This window comes from Macrobrachium nipponense, chromosome 1 (genome assembly GCF_015104395.2).
Source record: "Macrobrachium nipponense isolate FS-2020 chromosome 1, ASM1510439v2, whole genome shotgun sequence".
In the NCBI taxonomy this organism is placed as follows: domain Eukaryota; kingdom Metazoa; phylum Arthropoda; class Malacostraca; order Decapoda; family Palaemonidae; genus Macrobrachium; species Macrobrachium nipponense.
This window is the reverse complement of record NC_087200.1, coordinates 150,049,679-150,075,161: the sequence shown is the minus strand read 5'-3', so window position 1 is coordinate 150,075,161 and position 25,483 is coordinate 150,049,679. Positions and strand designations below refer to the sequence as shown.

The 25,483-nt window shown below is 39.8% G+C and overlaps 1 protein-coding gene and 1 long non-coding RNA gene across 2 annotated transcripts in view; one reads left to right on the top strand and one right to left on the bottom strand.

Moving 5' to 3' along the window:
- LOC135219758 (uncharacterized) overlaps nt 1–16,559 on the bottom strand; it is a 31,491-nt gene extending 14,932 nt beyond the window's left edge. The window contains exon 1 of the long non-coding RNA XR_010315502.1: nt 16,373–16,559. This is a non-coding gene — a long non-coding RNA (uncharacterized LOC135219758). The remainder of the gene's footprint in view (nt 1–16,372) is intronic.
- The window catches only part of LOC135219756 (calcium-activated chloride channel regulator 4-like), a 411,904-nt gene extending 391,421 nt beyond the window's left edge, over nt 1–20,483 (top strand). The window contains exon 10 of the mRNA XM_064256802.1: nt 17,525–20,483. Within this exon, the coding sequence (XP_064112872.1) occupies nt 17,525–18,378 (854 nt within the window). The 3' untranslated portion in view covers nt 18,379–20,483. The remainder of the gene's footprint in view (nt 1–17,524) is intronic.
- The last annotated feature ends 5,000 nt before the right edge of the window (nt 20,484–25,483 follow it).

The following is a 25,483-nucleotide window of genomic DNA, read 5'->3' as shown; positions in this document are numbered from 1 at the left end:
AGAGGAAATATGACTCCAAAAAGGAACAAAATACTGTACATACTTGAGTAATATTCAACTGCATGTAATGTTCTACCCCATTTTTACTGCATATATTAGGACTTTAGCATAGTCCCTTAGCAATAAGTCTAGCCTATGTTAGTGGTTGCTACTGTAGCCTAGTCTATGATTTCGACATCTAAATCTAAGAGCTAAAAAGCTTAGAATATGCCAATAAAATGTATAAATAATCAGTATGTACTCATTTCAAATAATTATTAATTAATCATTAACTATAATACACAAACAAACAAAAAACAAACCTTCCAATCGATTGTTTACATTCAGCTCTTACCCGTCTTACGAGTATCGAACGAACGCCAAGCAATCATTTTTCCTAGCACACAGTAAGCCATAAATTGTCATTTCTGGGCTCAGTTCGTGTCGCTTCGTGAAATAACCCTTAAGTTCATTATTTCCAGGTAAATGATACTAACATTACCAGAGAAAAACAAAAATAGGGGGATGTCAGAGTAACTGACTCGCTCACCCAAGATAAAAATAGGGTGTCGGTATGGTACTAGGGCGAGTGAGACCACTTACCACGAATCTCTTGTCATTTATAGTACTCCTTCACCAAAATCCCCCTCTCTGAGAGAGCTGATACATGGTCGGTGCCAGCAACTACTACTACACACCCTCCCACGCCGACCGCAGCGCCTCTCGTGACCATCCTTTTCGTTAGCGACCTTCCGCACACACGTGTTTTCCATTGCTCTGTGTTTTGTGTGACTTTGGATTATCTTTTCGCTTACGATGGAACTCCAAACTATCGCCGCAGCTAAGTTAAGGACCCCGAAAGGTTATACACTAGTTTTAGCCAGCCAGGATCCGTTTTAACCGTTTTTTAGGTTCAATAATGGTCATTCTGGTCTGGCGCCAGGCGTGCCATGCCGGCTCGCCTCGTGTTTTGGTTTGCTCCTTCGGTCTTCTATACCGTAGTAGCTATTCCTTGTTGTGTATATGCCTTTATCATGCTATATATTACACGTGGTACGGAAGGTGCTGCTTCCATTCTATTGCTTTACATCGTACTATTCGGAAATCCTTTGCCTATGCCTTAGCTCAGTGTTCATGCATGTATGTCCCTTTGTCTAGGTTTTTAGGTGTGTGGGCTTTTTATTATTATTTTATTGCTGTATTGCTCTTTAGTCCAGCCATCCTGGCCGTCGCCCTCCGTTTTACATATCGGCAGAGGCCAGCTCCCGAGATGTTAGCACGTCTCCTTTCAGGGAGCCTAGCCTACTTCTCCTGGACGTCCCTTCTATTTCTCCCACTCGTGATTTCCCTTCCTTTCACTTTATTACAATGTATTCATTATGGGTTGCATGTTGAGGGCGATCAGTTTAGCCTAGGCTATGTTTTGTTTGTCTCGATTGCCTCGTGGTCCACCTGTGCTCGCGTCGGGCCAGCTGATCGCCTCAGTCCTTCTCTCAGGCCCCTCCCCCTCCCTCCTCCCACGTGGAGGGAGGGACAGTCCTCGCTCGCTCACGGTCGCTATGGCAACCATCCGAGCACCCCTCCCCTCTTCCTCCCTTCTCAGGGGGAATACGGGAGTCACGGACTTAGGGGGTCCTGTGTTGGACTGGTCACGTTTTCTGTGAGTTATGGGGAGTACCTTGTGTGTTCAGGTCGGGTTGGCCACCCTGCCAGCTCGCATTGGGTCCTCTCCGGCGCTCTCTGGTTGGCTCTCTTCTTCCCTCCCCATCGTTACACATATTGCTGGCTCCACCAGCTCTTGGGGGGGGGGGGGGGTAAAGGAGTTGGCCTTACATGCTTCCCCTGTATATGATTGTTGTGGTCTCTTTCGCTTTTCTGGCGGAGCACCCGCTCACCATCTGTGTGCTCCGTGGGTTGGCGGAAAGGTTCTACGGCGGAGCTATGCTCTGCCTACATTGTTGTTTCGTTTTTGTTTAAGTTTTATTTTGTTTAATTTAATGGGTAATCTTCTCACGTTCTCCGCTGTGTTGTACCCTCACCTCGGTGTACTATATGTGTATGAGCAGGTATCTGGTTTGGCGGAAATCTTCGCTCCGGTGTACCGGAGTTTTCAAGCCAGTTTACCGAGTCCTATGGACTCTCTCACACGGAGTACAGGAGAAGATTATGCCCAAAAATTATTTCACTCCGGCATGCAGCGGAGCTTCATATCTCTTAATGGGTTAGCCCTGTTAGTAACTGCCGATACTTATGTATCTGTTCACTTACAGGCTACCAACTGTCAGGAGGCAGGATGCAATGTCGTCCTGCAGGACCCTTGCGGTCATGAGGTCTGCCGGACCCACGCTCCCTGCGCTGTCCGCCACAACGACTTGATTATGTGGCACTATGAAGCCTGCTCCATTTGCTATGAGTTAGTGGATCAGTTTTCTACCGGAATAAGTATATACCGGCGTAGGTATTGTCTCTGTTCTTGGTATATACTGTCAGATAAACCTGTGTAAAAATGTATAAATATGACTTTTAGTCATAAGTGTTAATGATATATCTTCGGGGCTTTGTTGTAAGGACTACAATGACCCTTTATTTCAGGCTACCGCCGTGAAGGACGCCGCATCGGCTACCCTGAAAGCCTGGGTAGGAGGTTTTGGGAAGAATGTGTCCAAGGGGCAGCCGTACATTTTGGACTAGAGTATGGCTGTCCGCATCTTCCCAGGCGGCAAGTCGACCGGTTACGTCGACCCTGTAGCGGCAGCTCCGTGTATCGCTGCCATCCAACTGCAAGTGGCGCAGGCTTTGGTGGAGGAGGGAGCCCCGGGGATCACCGAAGACGTTGCCACCCTGGACATCAATGTGGAACCAATGACGGTAGGGGAAGGTGAGTTGTTAGTTGAGGTAGGTTTGTTGGGCGCTCAAGGGCTTCCCTTGGGCGCATCTGGATCTTCGTCTCCTGTTCCTTCTTCTACATCTTTTCAAGGCTTTTCTGAATCGGAAATTCCGGCCAGGACGTCTTCCGCCTCAGTTGTCCCTAAAGTGAAAGGGCAACGAGAGCAAAAAACCCTTGAGAGGTCGTCTTTTAAGAAGACTTTGGCCTCAACCACTCATAAGTCTCCGGCTCACCACCCCGGAGCAGAGAAAGCGAAGTCATCCTTGTCTTCGCATTCTAAAGGGTCTAGGGGCAAGTGCTCTAAAGAGAAGGCCCGCGCTCCCTCCGAGCCGGTACCTTCAATGTCCACCGGAGCACGTCCGAAGACCCCTGCTTCGACCAGTACCTCTGGCCCCTTCGACCCTGACACATTTACAGCAGGGGTGATGCAACAGGTGGGCAACATGGTGGGGGCCATGATGAATGACAGGCTCGATCAGATGCTTGCCCAAATTTCCACCTCGTTTGCACAATCTGGTCAGTCGATCCAGAACATCTCGGATCGGCTGACGAACCAGGAAAACTTGCTGGCGGGCCTTAGGGAGCATCCCCCAGCAGTTCTTCCTCTGGCAGGCGCCGGAGTAGCCTCAATGCCGGATTATGACTCTCTTCCCCCATTCACCATGAGCAATCCTTGGAGGGTAGCAGCCTTCGCACCCTTCAAGGATGGAATGATCTCAATTCTGGACTGTGGAACTCGTCGCATCGAGGACTTCGAGTTCCACCCCGCCAATCTTCAACCACCTTTTATGGGGTATGCTAGGTTGACGGAGGCAGCTCTGAATAGAGAGGACAAGATCCCGAAAGAAACTGTAATATACAGTCGGGAACAAGCCCAGAGAGAATGGGTAAGGTGCCTTGAAGAATGGGACTACTAACACCAAACTTCAGGCATTCAAAAGCCCATTCACAATCTTTGTGGCAGAGGAGGCACCACTCCCCTTCACCACAAAAATTGCAGATGTAACTATCCAGGCCGCCATGAAAGACGAGCCTCTTCCTCAGCTGAGGGAGTCGGACCCAACGTCCCTGCTCTTCCCAGCTTCTGAGGATCTCTGGGCTGACCTTCCAGCTTCTTTCATGGTCGGGAAGCTCAAACCAGACTGTGCTATTGAACAGTTCGGGGAGAGACTCCCAAGACTACCGGACAACCTGATCCAAGCGGAGTTCGACGCAAGGATCAGGTTAGGGAGGACTCTTAATGCCTTAGTTATGACAGAGGTTGCTGCCATTACATATGGTACGGAGCCTCTGTTCAAGCTTCTGGCAAAGGCTCAGACGCAGACCGTACAGTCTGATTTGTACAATTTCGTGGTAGCAAGGCGAAACTGCAGGAAACATGTCGTGCAGGAAGCCACCATAAGGCATGAGCCCAACAAATTGCTCTCGTCTTCTATCTGGGGAGCTGACCTCTTTCCCGAGTCTGCGGTAAACGAGGTCCATCACGAAGCGACTGGGCTCAACCATATCTGGGGACTTACTGGCAAGAGGAAGCCAGAAAGTACCCCCTCTGGTTCGAAGATATTAAAGAAACCTAGGAAGTTTTCAACCTTCCAGGCACCACAGCAACAACAGTTCGTTCAAGCAGTCCTGGTTTCACAATCCGTGCAACCGTCGACTTCAAAGAACCAGAGCCAGCCCATCCTCCTGTTGACGTCCCAGAACCAACCCTCGACCTCCTACGCTGTTTCCCCAGCCTTCAATCCTGTTTTTGAAGGACAGGCATTCCAAGCCATCAACAGGTTTGGAAGGGGAAGCAGAGCTAGGGGTGCATTTCATCAGAGGGGTGGCGGAAGGACACCCAACAGGGGGAGACACTTCCGTGGGGAGCACGTCCTGCACAGACCCAATGAGAACCCTCAGGTAGGAGGGAGGCTGTTCCTCTTCCGACATCGGTGGGGATTCAGCAATTGGGCACAAAGCATTGTGTCCAAAGGGCGGGGATGGAGTTGGATCAAAGGTCCCCCTCCATCCAAAACATTCCTTCAAGTACCAACAAAGGAATTGGCAGAGTATGCACAAGAGCTCCTTCAGAAAGGAGTAGTATCAAGAGTCAAACATTTATAGTTTCAAGGATGCTTGTTCAGCGTGCCAAAGAAAGGCTCAACAAAACGAAGAATAATCTTAGACTTGTCCCGTCTAAACTTATTCATTCGTTGCGACAAGTTCAAAATGCTGACTATCTCGCAGGTGCGGACCTTACTTCCCCGTAGGGCCGTCACCACCTCTATCGATCTTACAGACGCATACTATCATATCCCAGTCGCGAGACACTTCCGCCCATATCTAGGCTTCAGGTTGGGAGACCAGGCATTCTCTTTCAAAGTGATGCCCTTCGGGCTGAACGTAGCCCCTAGAGTGTTCACGAAAATAGCGGAATCAGTGGTCCAACAATTGAGATCACAAGGGATAATGGTAGTAGCGTACCTCGACGATTGGCTCATTTGGGCAACAACCGTCGAGGAATGCCTCAAAGCCACGAACAAAGTAATTCAGTTTCTGGAACATCTGGGGTTCCAAATAAACAAGACCAAATCCAGGCTAACGCCGGAGTCTCGTTTTCAGTGGCTCGGCATTCAGTGGGACCTGAACTCCCACACTCTGTCAATTCCATTGGTCAAAAGGAAAGAAATAGCCAAGTCAATAAGACAATTCCTCAAATGCAAACAAACGTCAAGGAGAAACCAGGAAAGGATCCTAGGTTCCCTCCAGTTTGCGTCAGTCACAGACGTTCTGTTGAAAGCAAAGCTGAAAGATATAAATCGAGTTTGGCGCTCAAGAGCAAATGTCAAATCTCGAGACAAGTTGTCAGTAATTCCGCCGATTCTTCGCAAACATCTCCGCCCCTGGGCGGAGTCCAAGAATCTGTCCAAATCAGTTCCTCTCCAGTTCCCTCCTCCGGCGTTGGTTATCCATACGGACGCCTCACTAAGCAGGTGGGGAGGATACTCCCAATTCAAGAAAGTTCAAGGGACTTGGTCGCCTCAGTTCCGCCGGCTTCACATAAACGTATTGGAAGCCATGGCAGTATTCCTCACTCTGAAGAGGCTTCTACCAGCCAAGAATTCCCATATAAAGCTGGTTTTGGACAGCGCAGTAGTGGTACACTGCATCAACAGGGGAGGATCCAAGTCAAGGCATGTGAACCATGTCATGATAGCCATTTTCTCTCTAGCAACCAAGTACAAATGGCATCTATCCTCCACTCATCTGGCGGGAGTAAGGAACGTGATAGCAGACACCCTGTCTCGATCAGTTCCTCTAGAATCGGAGTGGTCCCTGGACAGGCGCTCATTCCAGTGGATTTGCCAAAAGGTCCCAGACCTCCAGGTGGATCTTTTCGCATCACAAGCGAACCACAAGCTCCCTTGGTATGTGGCCTCCCAATACATCTTTCCTCCAGTGAATCTTCTATTGAAAGTCCTGAGCAAACTCAGGACATTCAAGGGACAAGTAGCTCTAGTAGCTCCGGATTGGCCCAAGAGCAATTGGTATCCTCTCCTCCTGGAATTGGGTCTTCGACCTCAACGGATCCCCAATCCCAAACTGTCTCAGTCAGTACAAATGAGGACTGTGTTCACTTCCTCAGGAACTCTCAAAACCCTAACTTTAAGGACTTCATGAAGTTTGCGGCTAAGAGAGATGCAAATATTGATCCCCAGAATATCCTTTTCTTAGAATCGGATAAGAGGGAATCAACTTTACGCCAGTACGATGCTGCTGTTAAGAAACTGGCAAATTTCCTGAAGGAAACAAACGCTCGAACCATGACAGTTAATTTAGCTATATCCTTTTTCAGATCCCTGTTTGAAAAGGGTCTAGCAGCTAGCACTATTACCACTAATAAGTCAGCTTTAAAGAAAATCTTCCAGTTTGGTTTTAAGATAGACTTAACAGACTCCTACTTTTCGTCTATTCCTAAAGCCTGTGCTAGGCTCAGACCTTCAGAAAGGCCGAGCTCAATTTCATGGTTCTTGAATGATGTTCTCAAACTGGCTTCAGATACTGACAACGATTCATGCAACTATATAATGTTATTAAGGAAAACATTATTTTTATTAAGCCTGGCCTCAGGAGCCAGAATATCAGAACTGTCGGCTCTTTCCAGAGCCTCTGGACATGTAGAATTTCTCCCCTCAGGAGAAGTCCTATTATCTCCAGAACGTAACTTTTTGGCAAAGAATGAGGACCCCTTAATGAGATGGGCCCCTTGGAAGGTCCTCCCTCTTCCACAAGACCCTTCTCTTTGTCCGGTGACGACTTTACGAGCCTATCTGTCCAGGACATCATCTAGATCCTCAGGCCCCCCTCTTTATAAGGGAAAAAGGTGGCACTATTTCAATAAAAGGGATTAGACAACAAATCTTGTATTTTATTAAACAAGCTAACCCTGATTCATTCCCTAGAACCCATGACATCAGGGCAGTGGCCACCTCTATTAATACTTCCAGCATATGAATTTCGATGACTTAAAGAAGTACATGGGCTGGAAATCGCCGACAGTTTTTAAACGTCACTACTTAAAATCCTTGGAATCTCTTAAATTTCCGGCAGTGGCAGCGGGAAACATAGTTTCCCCTGACACTGCTCAGTAGTCGTAGTCGAAGATCCAGATCTCCTTTCTACCTGCCTCACTAACATTTCCCCTAACCTTACCGTCAGGTTCAATTGTGTTTTGAGCCTTAGCTGCCTAAAAAGGCTACATATAGTGATGTGCCCCTTATTTTTATGCTAGGGGCACTCACACTTGTAAATATTGTTACTAACTGTGACCGTTTGGTGTTGTTCTCCCTTATGTATTATAAGCTATTTAATCATATGACTCAAGAACTGTAGTGAGTTATCCTCTCTTATTTTTATGCTAGAGTCTCACTTGTACATACTGCCTCATAGAATCTAGTTTTAAGTTATCATAAGTTAGTTTAAGTCTACTTTAAGTCCAATTATATGTTTTAAGCTAACATTTATTACATTAGGTTAAGTTTAACCTTAGTTATGATAACTTTGTAAATATTTCAACTAGATTATATTCATTTATTTTATTTTATTTTCGTTTTATTGAGACCCTATTTTATTCTTCCAATCTTGTGCTAATTCTCTGGTACTATTTCACGAAGCGACACGAAGCCTGAGCCCCAGCAAAAATGGGGATTTTGACCAAGGAAAAATCTATTTCTGGGCAAGGGTTCGTGTCGCCCAGTGAAATCCCCCCCGTGTTTCTCCCACCCTTGCGCCCAAGATTGAACTCTAACTTCAAGGATGGCCACGAGAGGCGCTGCGGTCGGCGTGGGAGGGTGTGTAGTAGTAGTTGCTGGCGCCGACCGTGTATCAGCTCTCTCAGGGAGGGGGATTTTGGTGAAGGAGTACTCTAAATGACAAGAGGTTCATGGTAGTGGTCTCACTCGCCCTAGTACCATACCGACACCCTATTTTTATTTTGGGTGAGCGAGTCAGTTACTCTGCCATCCCCCTATTTTTGTTTTTCTCTGGTAATGTTAGTATCATTTACCTGGAAATAATGAACTTAAGGGATTATTTCACTGGGCGACACGAACCCTTGCCCAGAAATAGATTTTTCCTTCGTCAAAATCCCTTTAGTATCTCTCTTCAACTAATGAAACTACCAAACAGTATAATAACCATTCATTTCTATTCTTTATTCTATCTTTACCTAATGGAGATACCGAGTTACTGACAGCTATAATGAAACATACGTATACGTAACGTAATAATAAAACAGAAGAAGAATTCTAAAAAATACGTATTTGTTGGCAGTCTGATTTATTTTATATTTTATGATATCTAATTCACAATTTTTTTTATTAAATGTATTGCATGTACTCATTTCAAATAATTATTAAGTAACCATTAACTATAAATAAACAAAACAAAAAAAAACAAAAAGCTTCCAAACGTCTGTTTACATCCAGCACTTACAAGTATCGAACGATCGCCAAGCAATCAATTTACACAGTAAGCCATAAAATTTTCATTCTCTCTCTTCAACTACTGAAACTACCAAAAGGTATAATAACCATTCATTTCTATTCTTTATTCTATCTTTACCTAATGTTTTTTTTTTATTAAATGTATTACATGAATAAGTTTTTCAATTAACAGCATCCTTTTACCAATAGAATACTTAAGCACAAGGGGTAGATGCTGACCAATAGGAGAGCAGGACCTTGTGGGGTGACTAGCATCACGAACCAATGGGAGAGCAGGAGGATGATGGTGGCGAGTTTACTCAGTTGGCGGCGCGGGAGTTTTAAAATTGTTCTCGGTGGTCCGGGCGAATCTCGGGACTTTACAGCAACAACCTTTCGTAAATAGAGCCTTTCGTATCTCGAGGTACTACTGTATATACATTGGTACCTCAAGATATGAAATTAATCCGTTCTGAGGCGCCCTTCGTATCATGAGCTTTTCGTATCTTGGACCGCATTTAACATGTAAAATGGCTAATCCGTTCCAAGCCCTCCAAAAACACCCCAGTAAATTTCATAATAAAGCTAAATTGACCTATCAACAATGAAATACTACAACAATTTGGACCATTCAGTACCTAACTTAGTACGTACTGCTAATATACCTGTAAATAAAGTGTATTAGTGTACGTGGTATACAAGAAATACTGTACATACGTACGTATGTATGTAGTAAAATGTGCAAGCTTACCTTTTGAGTTAGGCTATCTCCGAAAGTGGCGACAGAGGAGGAGGACAAATGGCAGATACGTACGTACACTTAACTTTACGAAACACATAAAAAAAATGTAAGGAAAACATAAACTAAACTTTACGAAACACATTAACAAAACTGTAACACTTAACCCTTCAACGCCGATTGGATGTATTAAACGTCGATGAAAATTGTCCGTCGTGTGCCGAACGGACGTACGAAACGTCGACGAAAAAAAGTTTTTAAAATAATTTTTGGAAAAATATTTATAGGCCTACTAGGCAAAACTTTTTAATTGAGCGCTTTGGGGGATGCTGGAAGTTTACGGATCAAGCTGTTGTTTTGTTTATTATCGTTACCCAGGCGCAAGGGCGAATTTCTTTCTTCTCGCACTAAAAAGCATAAGCGACACATCTCAGAAATTATTTCGTCACTTTGACATAATTTTTGCACCACTTTATTTTAGCCGTTACATAGAGTTTTATATATGAAAATGTGCGCAATTTCATGTAGAATACAACGAAAAAACCCAGTTTTGAAATATTTTTATATAAATAACGATAAGTACCAAAATTTCAAACTTTGGTCAACTTTGACTCTACCGAAATGGTCGGAAAACGCAATTGTAAGCTAAAACTCGTATATTCTAGTAACATTCAATCATTTACTTTCATTTTATAACAAATTGGAAGTCTCTAGCACAACATTTCGATTTATGGTGAATTTATGAAAAAAAAACTTTTCCCTTATGTCCACGCGGTAACTCTTCCGAAAAAATCGGAAATTTTTTGTCCGATTATCGTAATGTTTGCACAGTTTTATATTAGCCGTTACAAAGTTTTATATATGGAAATGTGCGCAATTTCATGTAGAATACAACAAAAGACAACCCATGGCTGTAGCTTTTATCAGTTTTGAAATATTTTCATATAAATAACAATAAGTGCCAAAATTTCAACCTTTGGTCAACTTTGACTCGACCGAAATGGTCGAAAATTGCAATTGTAAGCTAAAACTCTTACATTCCAGTAATACTCGATAATTTACCCTTAGTTTTGCAACAAATTGGAAGTCTCTAGCACTTTCCTTGCGTCCGCGCGGTAACTCTTCCGAATAAATCATAAATTTTTTTGTCCGATTGTCGTAATATTTGTACCATTTTAAATTGGCCGTTACATAAAGTTTTATATATGAAAATGTGCACAATTTCATGTAGAATACAACAAAAAACAACCTATGGTTGTAGCTTTTATCAGTTTAGAAATATTTTCATATAAATAACGATATAGAAAAAATTTGACCTTCGGTCAACTTTAACTTGACTGAAATGGTCGAAAACTGCAATTGTAAGCTACAACACTTACAGTCTAGTAATATTCAATCAATTACGTTCTTTTTGCAACAATTGGGAAGTCTCTAGTACAATATTTCGATTTATGGTGAATTTTTGAAAACAGCTTTTTTTTACATCCTCGCGTTACGAATTCATGCATCATATTGTGATAACATTTTCTCTGTGTTGCTTTGATCGTTTTACAATTTGTTATATACTAAAATCATGGCAATTTAGTTTACAATACAACGAAAAAAAAATTAACTCGTTAGCTTTAACCGCTTTGCTCACAGAGCGATTTGTATACAATTATATTTGTTGTGCTGTCATATATCCCAATATTTATATATGATAATGATATTTTTTTTTTCATTTCTGATGGTTGCATACTAAACTTCAGGCAATGGCAAAATAAGGAGCCAAAAATGAACTCTTAATCTTGAAAATTAAGTGTGCTGTGATTTTTTTTTTTTAACTTTTTTTCCGCTTCGGCGCTCACACGCGAACGCCGCCGCCATACGGGAGACACTTTCGGAAATACCGGCTTGGCGTTTAAGAGTTAACTTTACAAAAAACTTAAAATTTAAAAAAAAATTAAATTTATTTTTTTTTTTTTTTTACTTTTTTATACTTTACGTTTTTTTTTTTTTTTAATACAAAATTTCAACTTCTTCACCACTTTCAACTCTGTGTTTTAGTATCACTTGGTTCTTCCTTTTTGCTTACAACTACTCCTACTAAAGGCCTCTTTAAAAAATAACTATCCAAGGAAGATTGCTTCTGCCTACTTTTGACACTGTTCCTGAAACGACTCAGGCAAACGTCATCGAACTGTGCAAGCATACGACCTGTGTAAGCCTTTTCGGGGTGTCTCTTTTCTACGAATGATTGCATCTTATGAAAAGTAGCTAGAGAATCCTTAATTTCTGCCATTGTCATAGTCGTCGTCCTCCTCCTCCTCGCCGCTGCTAGAGAACTCCTCTTGAACGACGTTATGTTGCATGGCCTCCAACTCCTTCAGGTCATCCGTCATAAGCTTCTCTTGGTGCTCCTCGAGAAGGTCATTGATGTCGTCCTCGTTGATGACCAGCCCCATGGACTTGCTGAGTGCAACGATCTCATCGAGATCTGGTTGCGAAACAGTTTCAGGATCTTCAGCTGTTCCTGAATCTGCAGCACCAGCTTCGCCCACGTCGAATCCCTTGAAGTCTCGGGCGGATACGGCATCAGGTCAGAGTTTCCTCCTTGAGGAATTCAAGGTTCGCCTCGAAACCTCCCGCCAAGCTTGGTCGATGAGTCGGATCATGTGACGATGTCGAAATGCTCCTTCCAAAATTCACGCAAGGTGAGGTTTGTGGTATCGGTGATGTCGAAACATCTCTTGAAAAGATGTTTCGTATACCGCTTCTTGAAGTTCGATATCACTTGCTGGTCCATGGGCTGGAGGAGAGGGGTGGTGTTAGGTGGAAGATAAAGAACCTTGATGAAGGAATACTCCGCTAGGATATCTTCCTCGAGGCCAGGAGGGTAAGCAGGGGCATTGAAACACAGATTTACCCACTCGGTGAACAAAAGCCTCGTTACCCAGGCTTTCGCATTAGCCCTCCACATCACTGGAAGCTTCTCCTTAAGCATTTTGTGGGCCTTGAAGGCTCAAGGAGTCTCGGAATGATAGACAAGTAGGGGCTTCACCTTGTAATCCCCACTGGCGTTGGAACAAAATGCGAGCATAAGCCTGTCTTTCATAGGCTTATGCCCGGGTAGCTTCTTCTCTTCCTGCGTGATGTACGTCTGACGATGCATTTTTTTCCAAAAAAGACCAGTCTCATCACAGTTGAAAACTTGCTGAGAACTGTAGCCTTCATTGATCATCATTACGTCGAACGTCTTTTTAAAGGCTTCGCCGCTTTCGTGTCCGAGCTGGCCGCCTCCCCATGCCACACCACCAAATGGATGCCAGTCCCTGTATGGAATTTCTTGAACCAGTCTGGGGTTGGCGTTGATGTCCCTTCTCCTCTGTCGTCTTCAGCCTGGGCAATTAAATTGCCGAAAATAGCGCTGGGCTTGTGGCAGATTGCTGTCTATGTTATCGTATCGCCAGCGATTTCTTTGTCTTTTATCCAGACAAGAAGTAGCCTTTCCTTTTCATCGTGCACGTGGGTCCTTGGAACGTGTAGCTGCTTTGATGACATCCTTCTGCTTAAGGATGGTGCCTATTGTCGACGGATTTCGGCCGTATTCCTTGGCGATCACACTCAATCACATACCAGCTTCATACTTCTTGATTATCTCCATCTTCGTCTCCAAAGAGAGCATCCTCTTCTTTCCGTGAATTTCAAGTTTTTTGGGACCCATAACTACATATATACTGTATGTAATTATGTTATGTAGTACATATACGTATGTAGTAAAGTTCTCACACAACACGATAAAGTATACTACAACGAAATCACTAACGAATTTACGTTAATAAATGAAATTGTTAGAACGAACGAATACTGGTGTGTACGATACCGATGATGCCGTGAAGTGACCAAAGAAGCACACGGCTACATAGATGCATCATGGGAGGGTGCTGACCAATAAGAGAGAAGGATCTCATGGCGGTGACTAGCATCAGGAACCAATGGGAGAGCGGGAGGATGGTGGCGAGTCTACTTAGTTGGCGGCGCGCAAGTTTCAAAATTTTTTGGTTTTTGGTAGGTCCGGGCGAATCCATACGGAACTTTATAGCAAACAACCTTTGTTAGTAGCATTGATCAATTTATTCGTATGTAGAGCCATCAAAATTTTTTCGTTTTATTTGCATTTATTCCGTATTCTCAAGTTTTTTATTTTTTTGTTGTAAGTTGAAGCCTTTCGTATCTCGAGGTACCACTGTATATATATATATACATAAATATATATAATATATATAGTATCTATATATATATATACTATATATAGATATATATATATACATCTATATATATAATATATATATAATATATATATCTATATATATATATATATATATATAATACATATATTATAACTCCAATTTCTGGAGCAACAGCTCAAAGAACAGTCCATGGCATGTCAGGGAAAGGCACTATCCATATGCATTTTATTAAAATATATGTCGACATTTCACAACTCCTCATAATTGCATTTTCTAGGCTGCAAACAATCGAACATGGCAATCAGTAAACTAATGAAATCGGAATTACATATTATTGTTAAATTAAAACATTCAGAATATAATTGCTAAAACATTTACTTAAAGAACAAGCACTTGGCTGGTGACAATCTACCCAGAAGTAAGTTAAAAACAAACTACTGTACTCGTGTAGTTACAACGAGAGAGAGAGAGAGAGAGAGAGAGAGAGAGAGAGAGAGAGAGAGAGAGAGAGAGAGAAACAATAACAAACATACAGACAGAGAAAAGCAGCTCGACAAGACCATCAGGCAATAAACAATTGTGTGGATGACTTTTGGGAGTTTAACGGTGGTACGGTCAGTTTGATAATAATGGATTCCAGTATTGTTAAGTGGTTTTCTTTTTGTACCTGTCCTACTATCAAAAAATCTTTATTGTCTATAAAAGTTTTACATATTTTTGTATGGTTTCTAATATTAGATTGTTCAGGGCTAGACAATCTGCTCCCAGTTCTGGAGCTGACCCCTCTGTGAGCATCAATGCGCACTCGCAACACCTCTTCGTACATCTGACATAGATCACCTGACTACATCTGGGCTTTTACTCTGTCATCTAATTGGCTGAATTTTATGAAGAAATAACAACTCTTTCAAACTATTTCAGAAACAACTGTTTTCATCAAAACTATTCTTCAGACGGTTAAATAGTATGTTGAATAAGAAGATGACGCCACCTACTATATATTATACTGTCCCTAAAATGAATTTGTACGTGGCCTTCCCCTACATACAAGATGACACTTTCAGGAAGAAATTTCTAACCATCATCCAAAAGGAATTACTGTCCCTCAACCTGAAACTCATTCCGAAGAATCCCTTAACAGTTGGCTCTCTCTTCAAGTTCACAGACAAGCTCAGTCCTTTGTTTACATCCAATGTTATATATAAGTACAAGTGCCCCAGATGTAGTCGGGATCTATGTCGGATGTACAAAGAGGCTGTTGCGAGTGCGCATTGATGCTCACTGAGGGGTCAGCTTCAGAACTGGGAGCAGATTGTCTAGCCCTGAACAATCTAATATTAGAAACCATACAAAAATATGTAAAACTTTTATAGTCAATAAAGATTTTTCAATAGTAGGATGGGTACAAAAAGAAAACAACTCAACAATATTGGAATCCATTATTATCAAATTGACCATACCACTGTTAAACTCCCAAACGTCATCCACACAATTGTTTATTGCCTGATGGTCTTGTCGACCTGCTTTTCTCTGTCTGTATGTTTGTTATTGTTTGTTTCTCTCTCTCTCTCTCTCGTAATTTTACACGAGTACAGTAGTTTGGTTTTAACTTCCTTCTGGGTAGGTTGTCACCAGCCACTTGCTTGTTCTTTAAGAAAATGTTTTAGCAATTATATTCTGAATGTTTTAATTTAATTATAATATGTAATTCAGATTCTATTAGTTTACTGATTGCCATGTTCGCTTGTTTGATGCCTAGAAAATGCAACTGTGGAGTTGTGAAACGTCGGCATATATTTTAATAAAATGCATATGGATAGTGCCTTTCCCTGACCCACCTTGGATTATATATATATATATATATATATATATATATATATATTATATATATATATATATATATATATATATATATATATATATTCTTATGTATGGGTGGCCTTGAGATCCCAAATACATAAATGAAAACTATTAGAGGGAAAATATTGGAAATAGAGCGCTTCTGACTTACCTTAGATCATTGTAAAAGGTTGCAAAAGGAAGGGTCAAGGTCACCAGGAAACTCAGCTGATTAATTTACAGTTTACATTTATTTACAAGAGCCCGGAATGGCCTGGGATAAAGTAAAAGCAACTTGTCCGCACGTGGACGAATCTTATCTCTCACAATAAGGGAAAGCTGGCCAAAATCAGATTTACTTCAATGCTGGTTTCCAAAATTACTCATAGTTATCTTGCGTTAAGGAAGCACTTGCGAGCGTGGAGACATGGACACGTGACTCAGCAAAAATCTGGAAAAGTTCCCAGATTAGACACAAAATAAAATAAAGACTTCTTGCACAAATTTACAGTTACTCACTTTTATCTAACACACTGAGGGGAGGAACTCTAGTGTTTAAATGAAATATTTAATGAAGACTTAAGCTTTAACAGGTCCCAGGGGTAGCACGCGCCCTGATGATGACAAAGGAATTTCAATAGAGAAGTGATAAAAAAGGAGTTTTGAAATTGGAATTAGCAAGAGTCGTCTTGGAGAAACAGGGCTGGTTGGATTTTGCACTTCCTAGACATACCTTTGATCCTTAGGGCTTGAGCCTGGGTCGTAATGTATGAAGGGGGGCTCCAACTACCTGGGACGACACAAAGGCTGACTTCAGTCAGAGGAGAGGGCACGTCTGCCCTGCTGCAGTTACTAGCTTGGACTGAGACAGAGGCTGGGTGTTTTTGAATTGCCTGAGATTTCACACACAACCTCCGGCATTGTCTGAAAGATGCGAAAACACAACCAGCGAATTTGGAGGGGAAAGAGGTCTTATGCTAGGAATCCCTAAAGCTCACATCGAGGCCTATCTAATCCTGTGACCTGCCTTTCTTAATCTAACCTTGAGGCCTAAGTTAATGGCTCATTTTCTTCCTCCGCTCCTAAACGGAAATGCCTTTTCTGGCATGCGTTCTCCCTCCTACAGTCAGCTGATTTGGAGAAAATGTCTGCGCTTCTAGTAATTTACTAATTTAACTAAATGCTGGGTAGACGAAGGGGGCAATAATTGTAATAATTATTATATAATATATATATATATAATATATATATATATATATATATAATATATGTATATGTGTGTGTGTATATGTATATACAGGCAGTAGTTTTTTTTTGGGGGTGGTTCTGTTCTCAGTGGGGTGGGTGCTGATAAGTGAACTAAAAAAGCAGCCAATTTTAAACATTTTTATAGGGGTAGGGGGTCTGGAACACATCCCCTGCGAATACGGAGGGTCCACACTATATACCTTCAGTGTGTTTTGAACTTTTGAATATACCTTAATAAAGTAAATTTGGCTTGTAATCCAAACTCTTGTCATGAAAGAGAAATTTTCTTCCAGTAACTATTTGTTAGATCATAATCAGTAAGCCAGATTGGAGTGCTTACCACAGAATTTTTTGATCTACCAAAAATCTTAAAGGGTTAACATACTGTGATTGCAGCAGGATAATGCATTCAACTCTAGTTATTTTTTCAGAACTAGTGGCCTCCACATGTTCAGTGCACCAGTTACCATTTGTCATTGTATGATCTCAGTCTTCAATAGTATTATAACCATAGGTTATTTTAAAAAGTAATAGTTTCCTTTGGTCATATTATCCCCTTTCCTTAAAAAACTTTGTAAGGTATCTGGTTTTGTTTTTTACTAACGGACGTATTTGATTCCTCTTTTTTTTTTCCCAGCCTCATCTTACAATGTGAAGGATGTCTTAAACCCTGCTTTCCTTTTGCCGGTCAACATTTCAGTGGATGCCGGCACAACGATATCTACAGTAGTGAGTGTCAGTTGTAACACAAACTATTCTTTTGTTGTTGAAGCTATTGATAGCAAGGGGAATGCAAGTGAGCTGTCTAATGAAGTGCATTTAATCTACAGTTGTGATGATGAACAACTTAATGCAGGTACTATTGTTGGTATTGTTTTGGGTTGTGTATTTTTAGTTATAATCCTCCTACTTCTGGTGTGCGCCATTTTTAAACGTGACAAAGTAAAGGAATCAAAATTGGGTTCCATATTTAAATGTACATGCTGTAAGTGTTGTAGAAAAAAGGTTGACAACGAGGACAAAAAAAGAAGTCACCTTGTAACTTCTAGAATAAAAAATGATAACGTTGATAGTAGAAACCGCACACCTCAGATTGATGATAGTGGTCATATTAGTTCTTCAAATGCACCTGCCCCTATTCGTGGTATTAGAGATATACTCCGCAGACATGATATGGACCAGATGGCAAGAAGTGTTAGTGATATAGGATCTCAAAGCGATAGTGGATTAAATGTGGGAGTGAATGAGATAAGGGACGATTCTAGCATAGCATCTTCAGTTCTTTCAAGTAATAACCCAAGGTTTAACCCACGTAATCAAGTTGGAATCCCACCACAAAGACACCACCAGTTTCATCATCAATATGGTGAGCACGATAATTATGCCTATAATGACTCTGAAAGTGGCATATATAAAATATCACATCCTACTGGGGTGAACAAGAAACCAATTCTTCCACCAATACAGCGAAGGAATATGACACAAGTTTAATGGAATAAATGCAGCATTGTTGCATCAACATACACTTTACTGTACTCAGTTGCCTATAGCAGTGTTATTTTAAATTTTTCCCCTTGCAATATCATTTTAACTTTACATGTGTCATTATGCTAAACACCATTAAAGATGGCACCAAGGCACTGATGCAGTAACTTTTATCACCTTTTAGCATTTTACTTGTCTTCTAGCACAATATAAGTAGAAATGGCTGGAGTTGTCAAAGGGTGGTGGTGGTTTAGAGTTCTTTACTTTCATTAATATAATAAAATTAATCTGATAAATTGATGTGGCAATTTAGTGATGATTCCTTAGAAATTATTCTAGTTATTACAGAAAGTAAATACCATGCTCAGATTATTCAAGGATTATGTACAAATTAGCATTAAAGATTTTTCCATACCAGTAGAAAATGTACTATGGGCTTGAAAATGTTGCCTCATTAACAAAGATACTTGAGAAAAATTGCTTATGAGGACTTCTCTCATGGTTTTGACTTGACTGTCAAAATCTTTGTTTGCACTTCTGTGTATACTTAAAAAAAGTCTGACCACATATTTAGTAATGTTTGCCCACTATATATACTCTGTTTTTTTCCATCTGTCCATCCGCCTGTGGTGTTTTTGTATGGTAACACTGCGTCCCGGGCTTTAGATAGTTACATTCAACTTACATTCAATGATTATAATAATATCCTATTTCGAATATTTACGGTGTAATTCGCATACAGTAAATTATTAAAACACTTTTCAGTTGCAAATGTACACCCAGATATCCTTTTATTTACCTAAAACTTACACATAGCGTAACTATCTAAAGCCCTTGATGCAGTGTTACCATACAAAAACACCACAGGCGAATGGACAGATGAAAAAAAAACAGAGTATAGTTAGTGGTTGGCTAAAACAATATTTCCAAACTGGTAATATAATGGACCACTAATCATATGGTGTGGTGGTTTCTGAGAGTATAGTGAAATTGTAACATATATTTAATTGTTTCAAAGCATTTTTCCTGATGGCATTTTGATATAATTGTGCAATACATTTTATTTAGAGGAATGTTTTTGTTTTAAGAGAATGAAGCCATTGTGTTATATAAACTGTAATCGGTTATGAAGAGGTTTAATCAGATTTGTGGTATGTAGTCCTATAATATGGTATGTAGACTTAATTTGCTGTACAAGAGAATTTTATGGATGATCGTTATGAAGGGTTTCAGCAGCAGTTCTCCACTCACAGAAAACATTCTGTGATATTTTGTTTTTGACATTCTTAAGTGCTGAATTTATGCATTTAATTCTGGTGTGAAAATAGAAATATTTTTGTTAAGGAGGATATATATATATATTTTATTATGTAAAATGTCAAAAAATGCTGTAACTGTTACATTTTGAACTGCATATTGTGGAGCTTTGTATCTCACATGTTCTATTTATTGTTATGATGCTTAGAAGTGTATGCATACATTTGGGATAAGTAATGTTGAGCACAGATTCTGACTTGACAGGTTGACTAAATAGGAGGCACTTCTAATTCAAGATGAAATCTGAACCTCTCATTTACTGAGTCATCAAGATAATTATCTCTGATTGAAGTTAGGAGGATGGTTACTTACAGAAATAAGTTTTTGTTCAAAATTCTTGTGATGGAAGAATGATTTGCTTGTATGTATGTTGATAGTAATGGAGATGATGTAAAAGTATTGTCAATTCTTAATCCTTCAGTATGAGAAGATTTTACATTTTTAATGTAAAGTCAGATGCTGATCCTATATTTGACTTAGTTTATTACTGATTTTGATTAAAGAATTTTTATGCTTACTTTTTATCAATGCAGTTTGAGCTTTCCAGTTTAGATATGTATCAAATTTTAGACTTAAGGACTTGATTGTTTGACTTGTGAGTGTTGATCTTCATGATCACAACTCAGGATTGAAATTGAGCTGAGACAGCCCATGAGACATCTTGAGTTATGGCCAACTTAAGGATTTGTTTTGCTTGTTGCAAATATAATATGGCTAGGTCATCCATATAAACATTGTATTTTACCCAAGTAAGTAACTGTTTTGTGATGTACTGTAATATAAATATTGTGCTACTTGACAAACTCCTTTTCCTAAGTTGTATGTTTTATAATAAGTATATAATCTGTATGTTTAGAAAGTCTGATCATTTAGGAAGTTTTTTTAATCAACATTGGTAAATTAGCTTGAGGACTGTTGAGAGTTATCTCCATGCAGTGTAAGATACAGAGTTAGCAAATCAAAGAATATTGCTGTGGTAACTTTTTACATTTAAAGCCTCTATAGATATGGTCTTATAAGTGGAGAAGTAACCCTAATGTTGATGGATTATCTTGAGATCCAAACAGGAGATCCAAACAGGTGAAATTATGATTTTAGACTTCTTTCACATATACTGCAATATGTTAGTCTGTCATTGACCATTTTTAAAGGACTTTATTTCAACTGGGAAGGAGGTCTATAGTTATGGGTTTTGCTTGGGCCTGCTCCACTCCTTTGGAAATAGATCTTAGCTAAAGGTGGCTCAGCTCTGAAAACATTGAATCTTTTGAAATTATATATATGCAGGTATTATTAGCAAAATTGAACTTGTTACAATTTTTGTAACGTAAAAAGTTACATTTTGCTAATGATACTTGGCATTTTATAGTTTCAGAAGAGATTCTTTCTATTTCCAGAGCTGAGCCATTAAATATTGAAAGGGTATGTTGCATACATCTAGTGTACCTTAATATTCTAAAATGACTCTGGGTACAATATTAATGCCTTCAGCCATATCAAAATTTCATATAATTAGCTCTATATGCATGTGTAAATATTTTTTATGGTGTAGTCGCTGTCTCGTCCTCAAGGATTTCCCTTTCTAGAGTATATCTAGAGCTCCATAGTGACTAAGACTAATGTCAAAGAATTCTTGTAACTGGTCTTGTAACAGGTTATCATAAGAGGGCATATTCTGTTATCCTCAGCGAATGCTAATACCTCATTTACCTACATCAAAAACTGCAAGTAGTGATAATGAGTATACACACCGTCTTATTGTTTGCATACGACTAAAAATCTGACCAAGCCACTTTTCCTTTCTTCTGGACAATAGAAAAACCAGGGCTCTGAAAATTTCACTCTTCGATTTCATTACAGAGGATCAGGAAACATCTAAGTTGAAAGCTAATTGCATAATTTTAATTTAGTTTAGACTGTAGAACAATGATTTTATTGTGCGTGAAAAACCTTAAGCGTGCTTCTTTTTGCCAGCATTTGTCGACGTTTTCTACAATTCATGATCGTTAGGCTAGTTCGAGGGTATGTATTGTTTGTTTATTAATTTCATTACAGAGATTCATAGAAACATACAAGTTGAAAGCTAAGTGTATAATTTTAAGTGCAAGTGAAAAATTTAGACTGTGGAACAATGATTTTATTGTGCATGAAAGCTGTAAACTGGCTTTTTTGCCAGCACAAATCGGCGCTAACAGTTTAGGATTGTTAGCTCTGAGAATTTCATTCTTCATTCATTGATATCATTATTGCAGTTCATGGAAACATCTAAGTTGGAAACTAAGTGCATAATTTTAAATTCGAGTTTAAAACTTTTTAGTTTAAACCATGGTTCGTGAAAAGCCATAAATTGGCTTTTTCACTGACTCGCGTTGCCGCTTCTTATATTTTATTATGATCGTGAACTATTTGTAGAAGCGAAAATTTTGAAGAATTTATCATTCTATTTAGAATTTTTATATAAATAAATCTTCCACAATTATTATTATTATTGATAATAATAATAATGTCCTTTGAGATAAGGACATATCCTGTTAGGCTATGGGCCTAAACAGTAGTCTAAGGTTACACCACGACCTTAGGAGTAGTAGATAAAAGGCTACAGACATTTTGCCTTTTATATAACCAGTATACTTAAAGCATTGCCTTAATACTGTAGGCTATCATGTGCATACCCTTAAAAGGAAATTAAACAATCTGGATTGACTAGACAATAACCTAGGCTAGGTTATAGGCTAACCTAGATAGGTACATATAGGTTTTCACATTAATAAGTTAGTTACTGTTTTTATTTGGTAGACCAAAATCAGTAAACTGTGAGGTAGTAGACTAACTTAAGGCTACAAATTACACCTTGTTAAGCCCATACATTTAAAGATGAATTAATTAATCAAGAATAGAATAACCTTTACTAGGTGACAACCTAACTATAGTTTCATCACATCAGCAAGCCTCACATTAGAAAGTTACCGTTTTATATTCATAAAATAGCCTACATGCTTCCACAAACGGAAGTGGTCCTGTTTGTCACATAATGAGAATCACAAAATGCCAGGCAAGCAATAGCAAGAGATGCCTTCCTACGAGACTGAAACAAATGGAGGATGATATACCCTTTTCCTCCATTGTTCCAGATTTCGAAGGTGTGGAGCAACCTCCTAACCTACTAAGGAACAGCTTACTTAACCCTTAAACGCCGAAGCGGTAAAAATCAAAACCTCTCCCGAATGCCGGGGCCGGTTTGGAGTGAGCGCGGAAGCGGAAAAAATAATTTTTTCAAAAAATCACAGCGCGCTTAGTTTTTAAGATTAAGAGTTCATTTTTGGCTCATTTTTTTGTCATTGCCTGAAGGTTAGTATGCAACCATCAGAAATGATAAAAATTATCATTATCATATATAAATAATGCGATATATGATAGCGCAAAAACGAAATTTCATATATAATTGTATTCAAATCGCGCTGTGCGCAAAACGGTTAAAGGTAACAAGTTACTTTTTTTTTCGTTGTAATGTAAACTAAATTGTGATCTATTTGGTATATAACAGATCGTAAAACGATAAAAGCAACACAGAGAAAATATTATCACAAAATGATGCATGAATTCATAACGCGCGGACGTAAAAAAATATATTTTTTTCTAAATTCACCATAAATCTGAATATTGTTATAGAGACTTCGAATTTGCTTCAAGATGAAGTTAAATGATGGAATATTACGATACTGAAAAGTTTTAGCTTACAATTGCAGTTTTCGACCATTTCGGACGAGTTAAAGTTGACCAAATGTCGAAATTTTTTTATAATTTTTTTTTATATGCAATTATTTCGGAAATTAGAAAAGCTACAACCTTCAAAAATATGTACGCAATTCGGAGATTTATGGCGGAGAATCCGCGCGTGGAGGGAAGGAAAGTTTTTTTCATAAATTCACCATAAATCGATATATTGTGCTAGAGACTTCCAATTTGTTGCCAAATGAAGGTAAATGAATGACTATTACTAAAATATAAGAGTTTTAGCTTACAATTGCGTTTTTCGACCATTTCGGTAGAGTCAAAGTTGACCTAAGGTTGAATTTTTGGCACAACGTTATTTATATGGAAATATTTCAAAACTGATAAAAGCTACAATCATGAGTATTTTTTGTTCTATTCTAAATGAAATTGCGCACATTTTCATATATAATACTTCATGTAACGGATAATTTAAAACGGTGCAAAAATTATGTCAAAGTGACGAAATAATTTTTGAGATGTCACTGATACTTTTTAGTGCGATAAGAAAGAAATTCGCGCTTGCGCGCCTGCGTAACGATTGTAAACAAAACAACGCCTTGATCCGTGAACTCCCAGCATCCCCCAAGGCGCATGATTCAAAAGTTTTTGGCTGGTAGGCCTATAAGTATTTTTCCGCGAATTTTTAAAAAACTTTTTTGAGTCGACGTATGGTACGTCCATTCGGCATACGGGGGACATTTTGACTCGATGTTTAATACGTCCATTCGGCGTTTAAGGGTTAATAGCCCCAATTGGCCTAACAGGCATTGGTTCCTATTACTACTTTAACAATGGGCAAAGAGATAAATTCCAAAACTGTCCCCTGTTTTGTCCCAGTTAGTAGGAGGGAAAGTCGTTTAAGGATCCTCCTTTCTAAGCCAAGACGTTCAGTTGTGGACTTTCTTAAATATTATCAATGCCATGAAAATTACTCGCCCAACATTGCTAGGTACCTAGTGCAAAAATTAGACTTCATACATCTGGCAATACCAGTATGTATGGAAGATATAGTTACATTATATTCATACAGAGAACCCAGTCAAAAATTCAAAGGCGCCTCAGTGGTGTGGTTGGTATGGTGTTGGCGTCCCACCTTGGTGGTCGTGAGTTTGACTCTCGGCCATTCTATTGAGGAGTGAGAGATGTGTATTTCTGGTGATAGAAGTTCACTATCGACGTGGTTCGGAAGTCACGTAAAGCCGTTGGTCCCATTGCTGAATGACTGCTGGTTCCATGCACCGTAAAAACACCACACAAACAAACAAAAATTCTAAGGAAACTACTTTAATATTTTTTACCCCCTTTGAAGATAAACGTCTTGCAGTTACAACAATCATGGAACACAAGGCAGCATTAACAGAACCATTGTTTTATGATTTTCTGATTTGACTCTAGTATAGTTGTCACTTCCCTCCTGCCGTCCTTGGCACTACAAAGATCCATTATAGAAGGATTCCAATTACTTGGTCCCTGAGCAAAGTACTTGAACTTCAATCAGCCCCCTCAATTCAGTGGACCCGATACAGCTACAATATGCGTTCTTCTTGATTGCATTAGCATCAGGAGCTCGTATTGGCAAACTGGCTCTCTTAGACAGGGACAATACATCACATAAACGACTGACCATCAATTATTATTGTCCTCTGGCCTGTCATTCCTGGCCAAGAATGGGAATCCTTTAAGAAGGAAATCTCCTAATCTAAGTAAACATAACATTATGCCCAGTTCAAGCACTTAAGGTTTACCTAGAGGTCATGGCAGACATCCTAAAAGGTCTGGTTTTTTCTACACTAGCAACACTTGCCATGAGCTCAAACAAATCCGACTACACTGTATCAGTAGGTGGCATGGATAGTCTTGACCCATAGGCGCTACAACAGCAAACCATGGGTCTTCCTAACAGGCGGGTATGCTAACTAAAGTTGGGGAAGGTTTGTCAATACTGTGACCATACCCAGCATGCTTAGTTAAGTCACCACAGAACTTCACCCTAAAAAAATGTAAGTTCGCACTTAGTTTC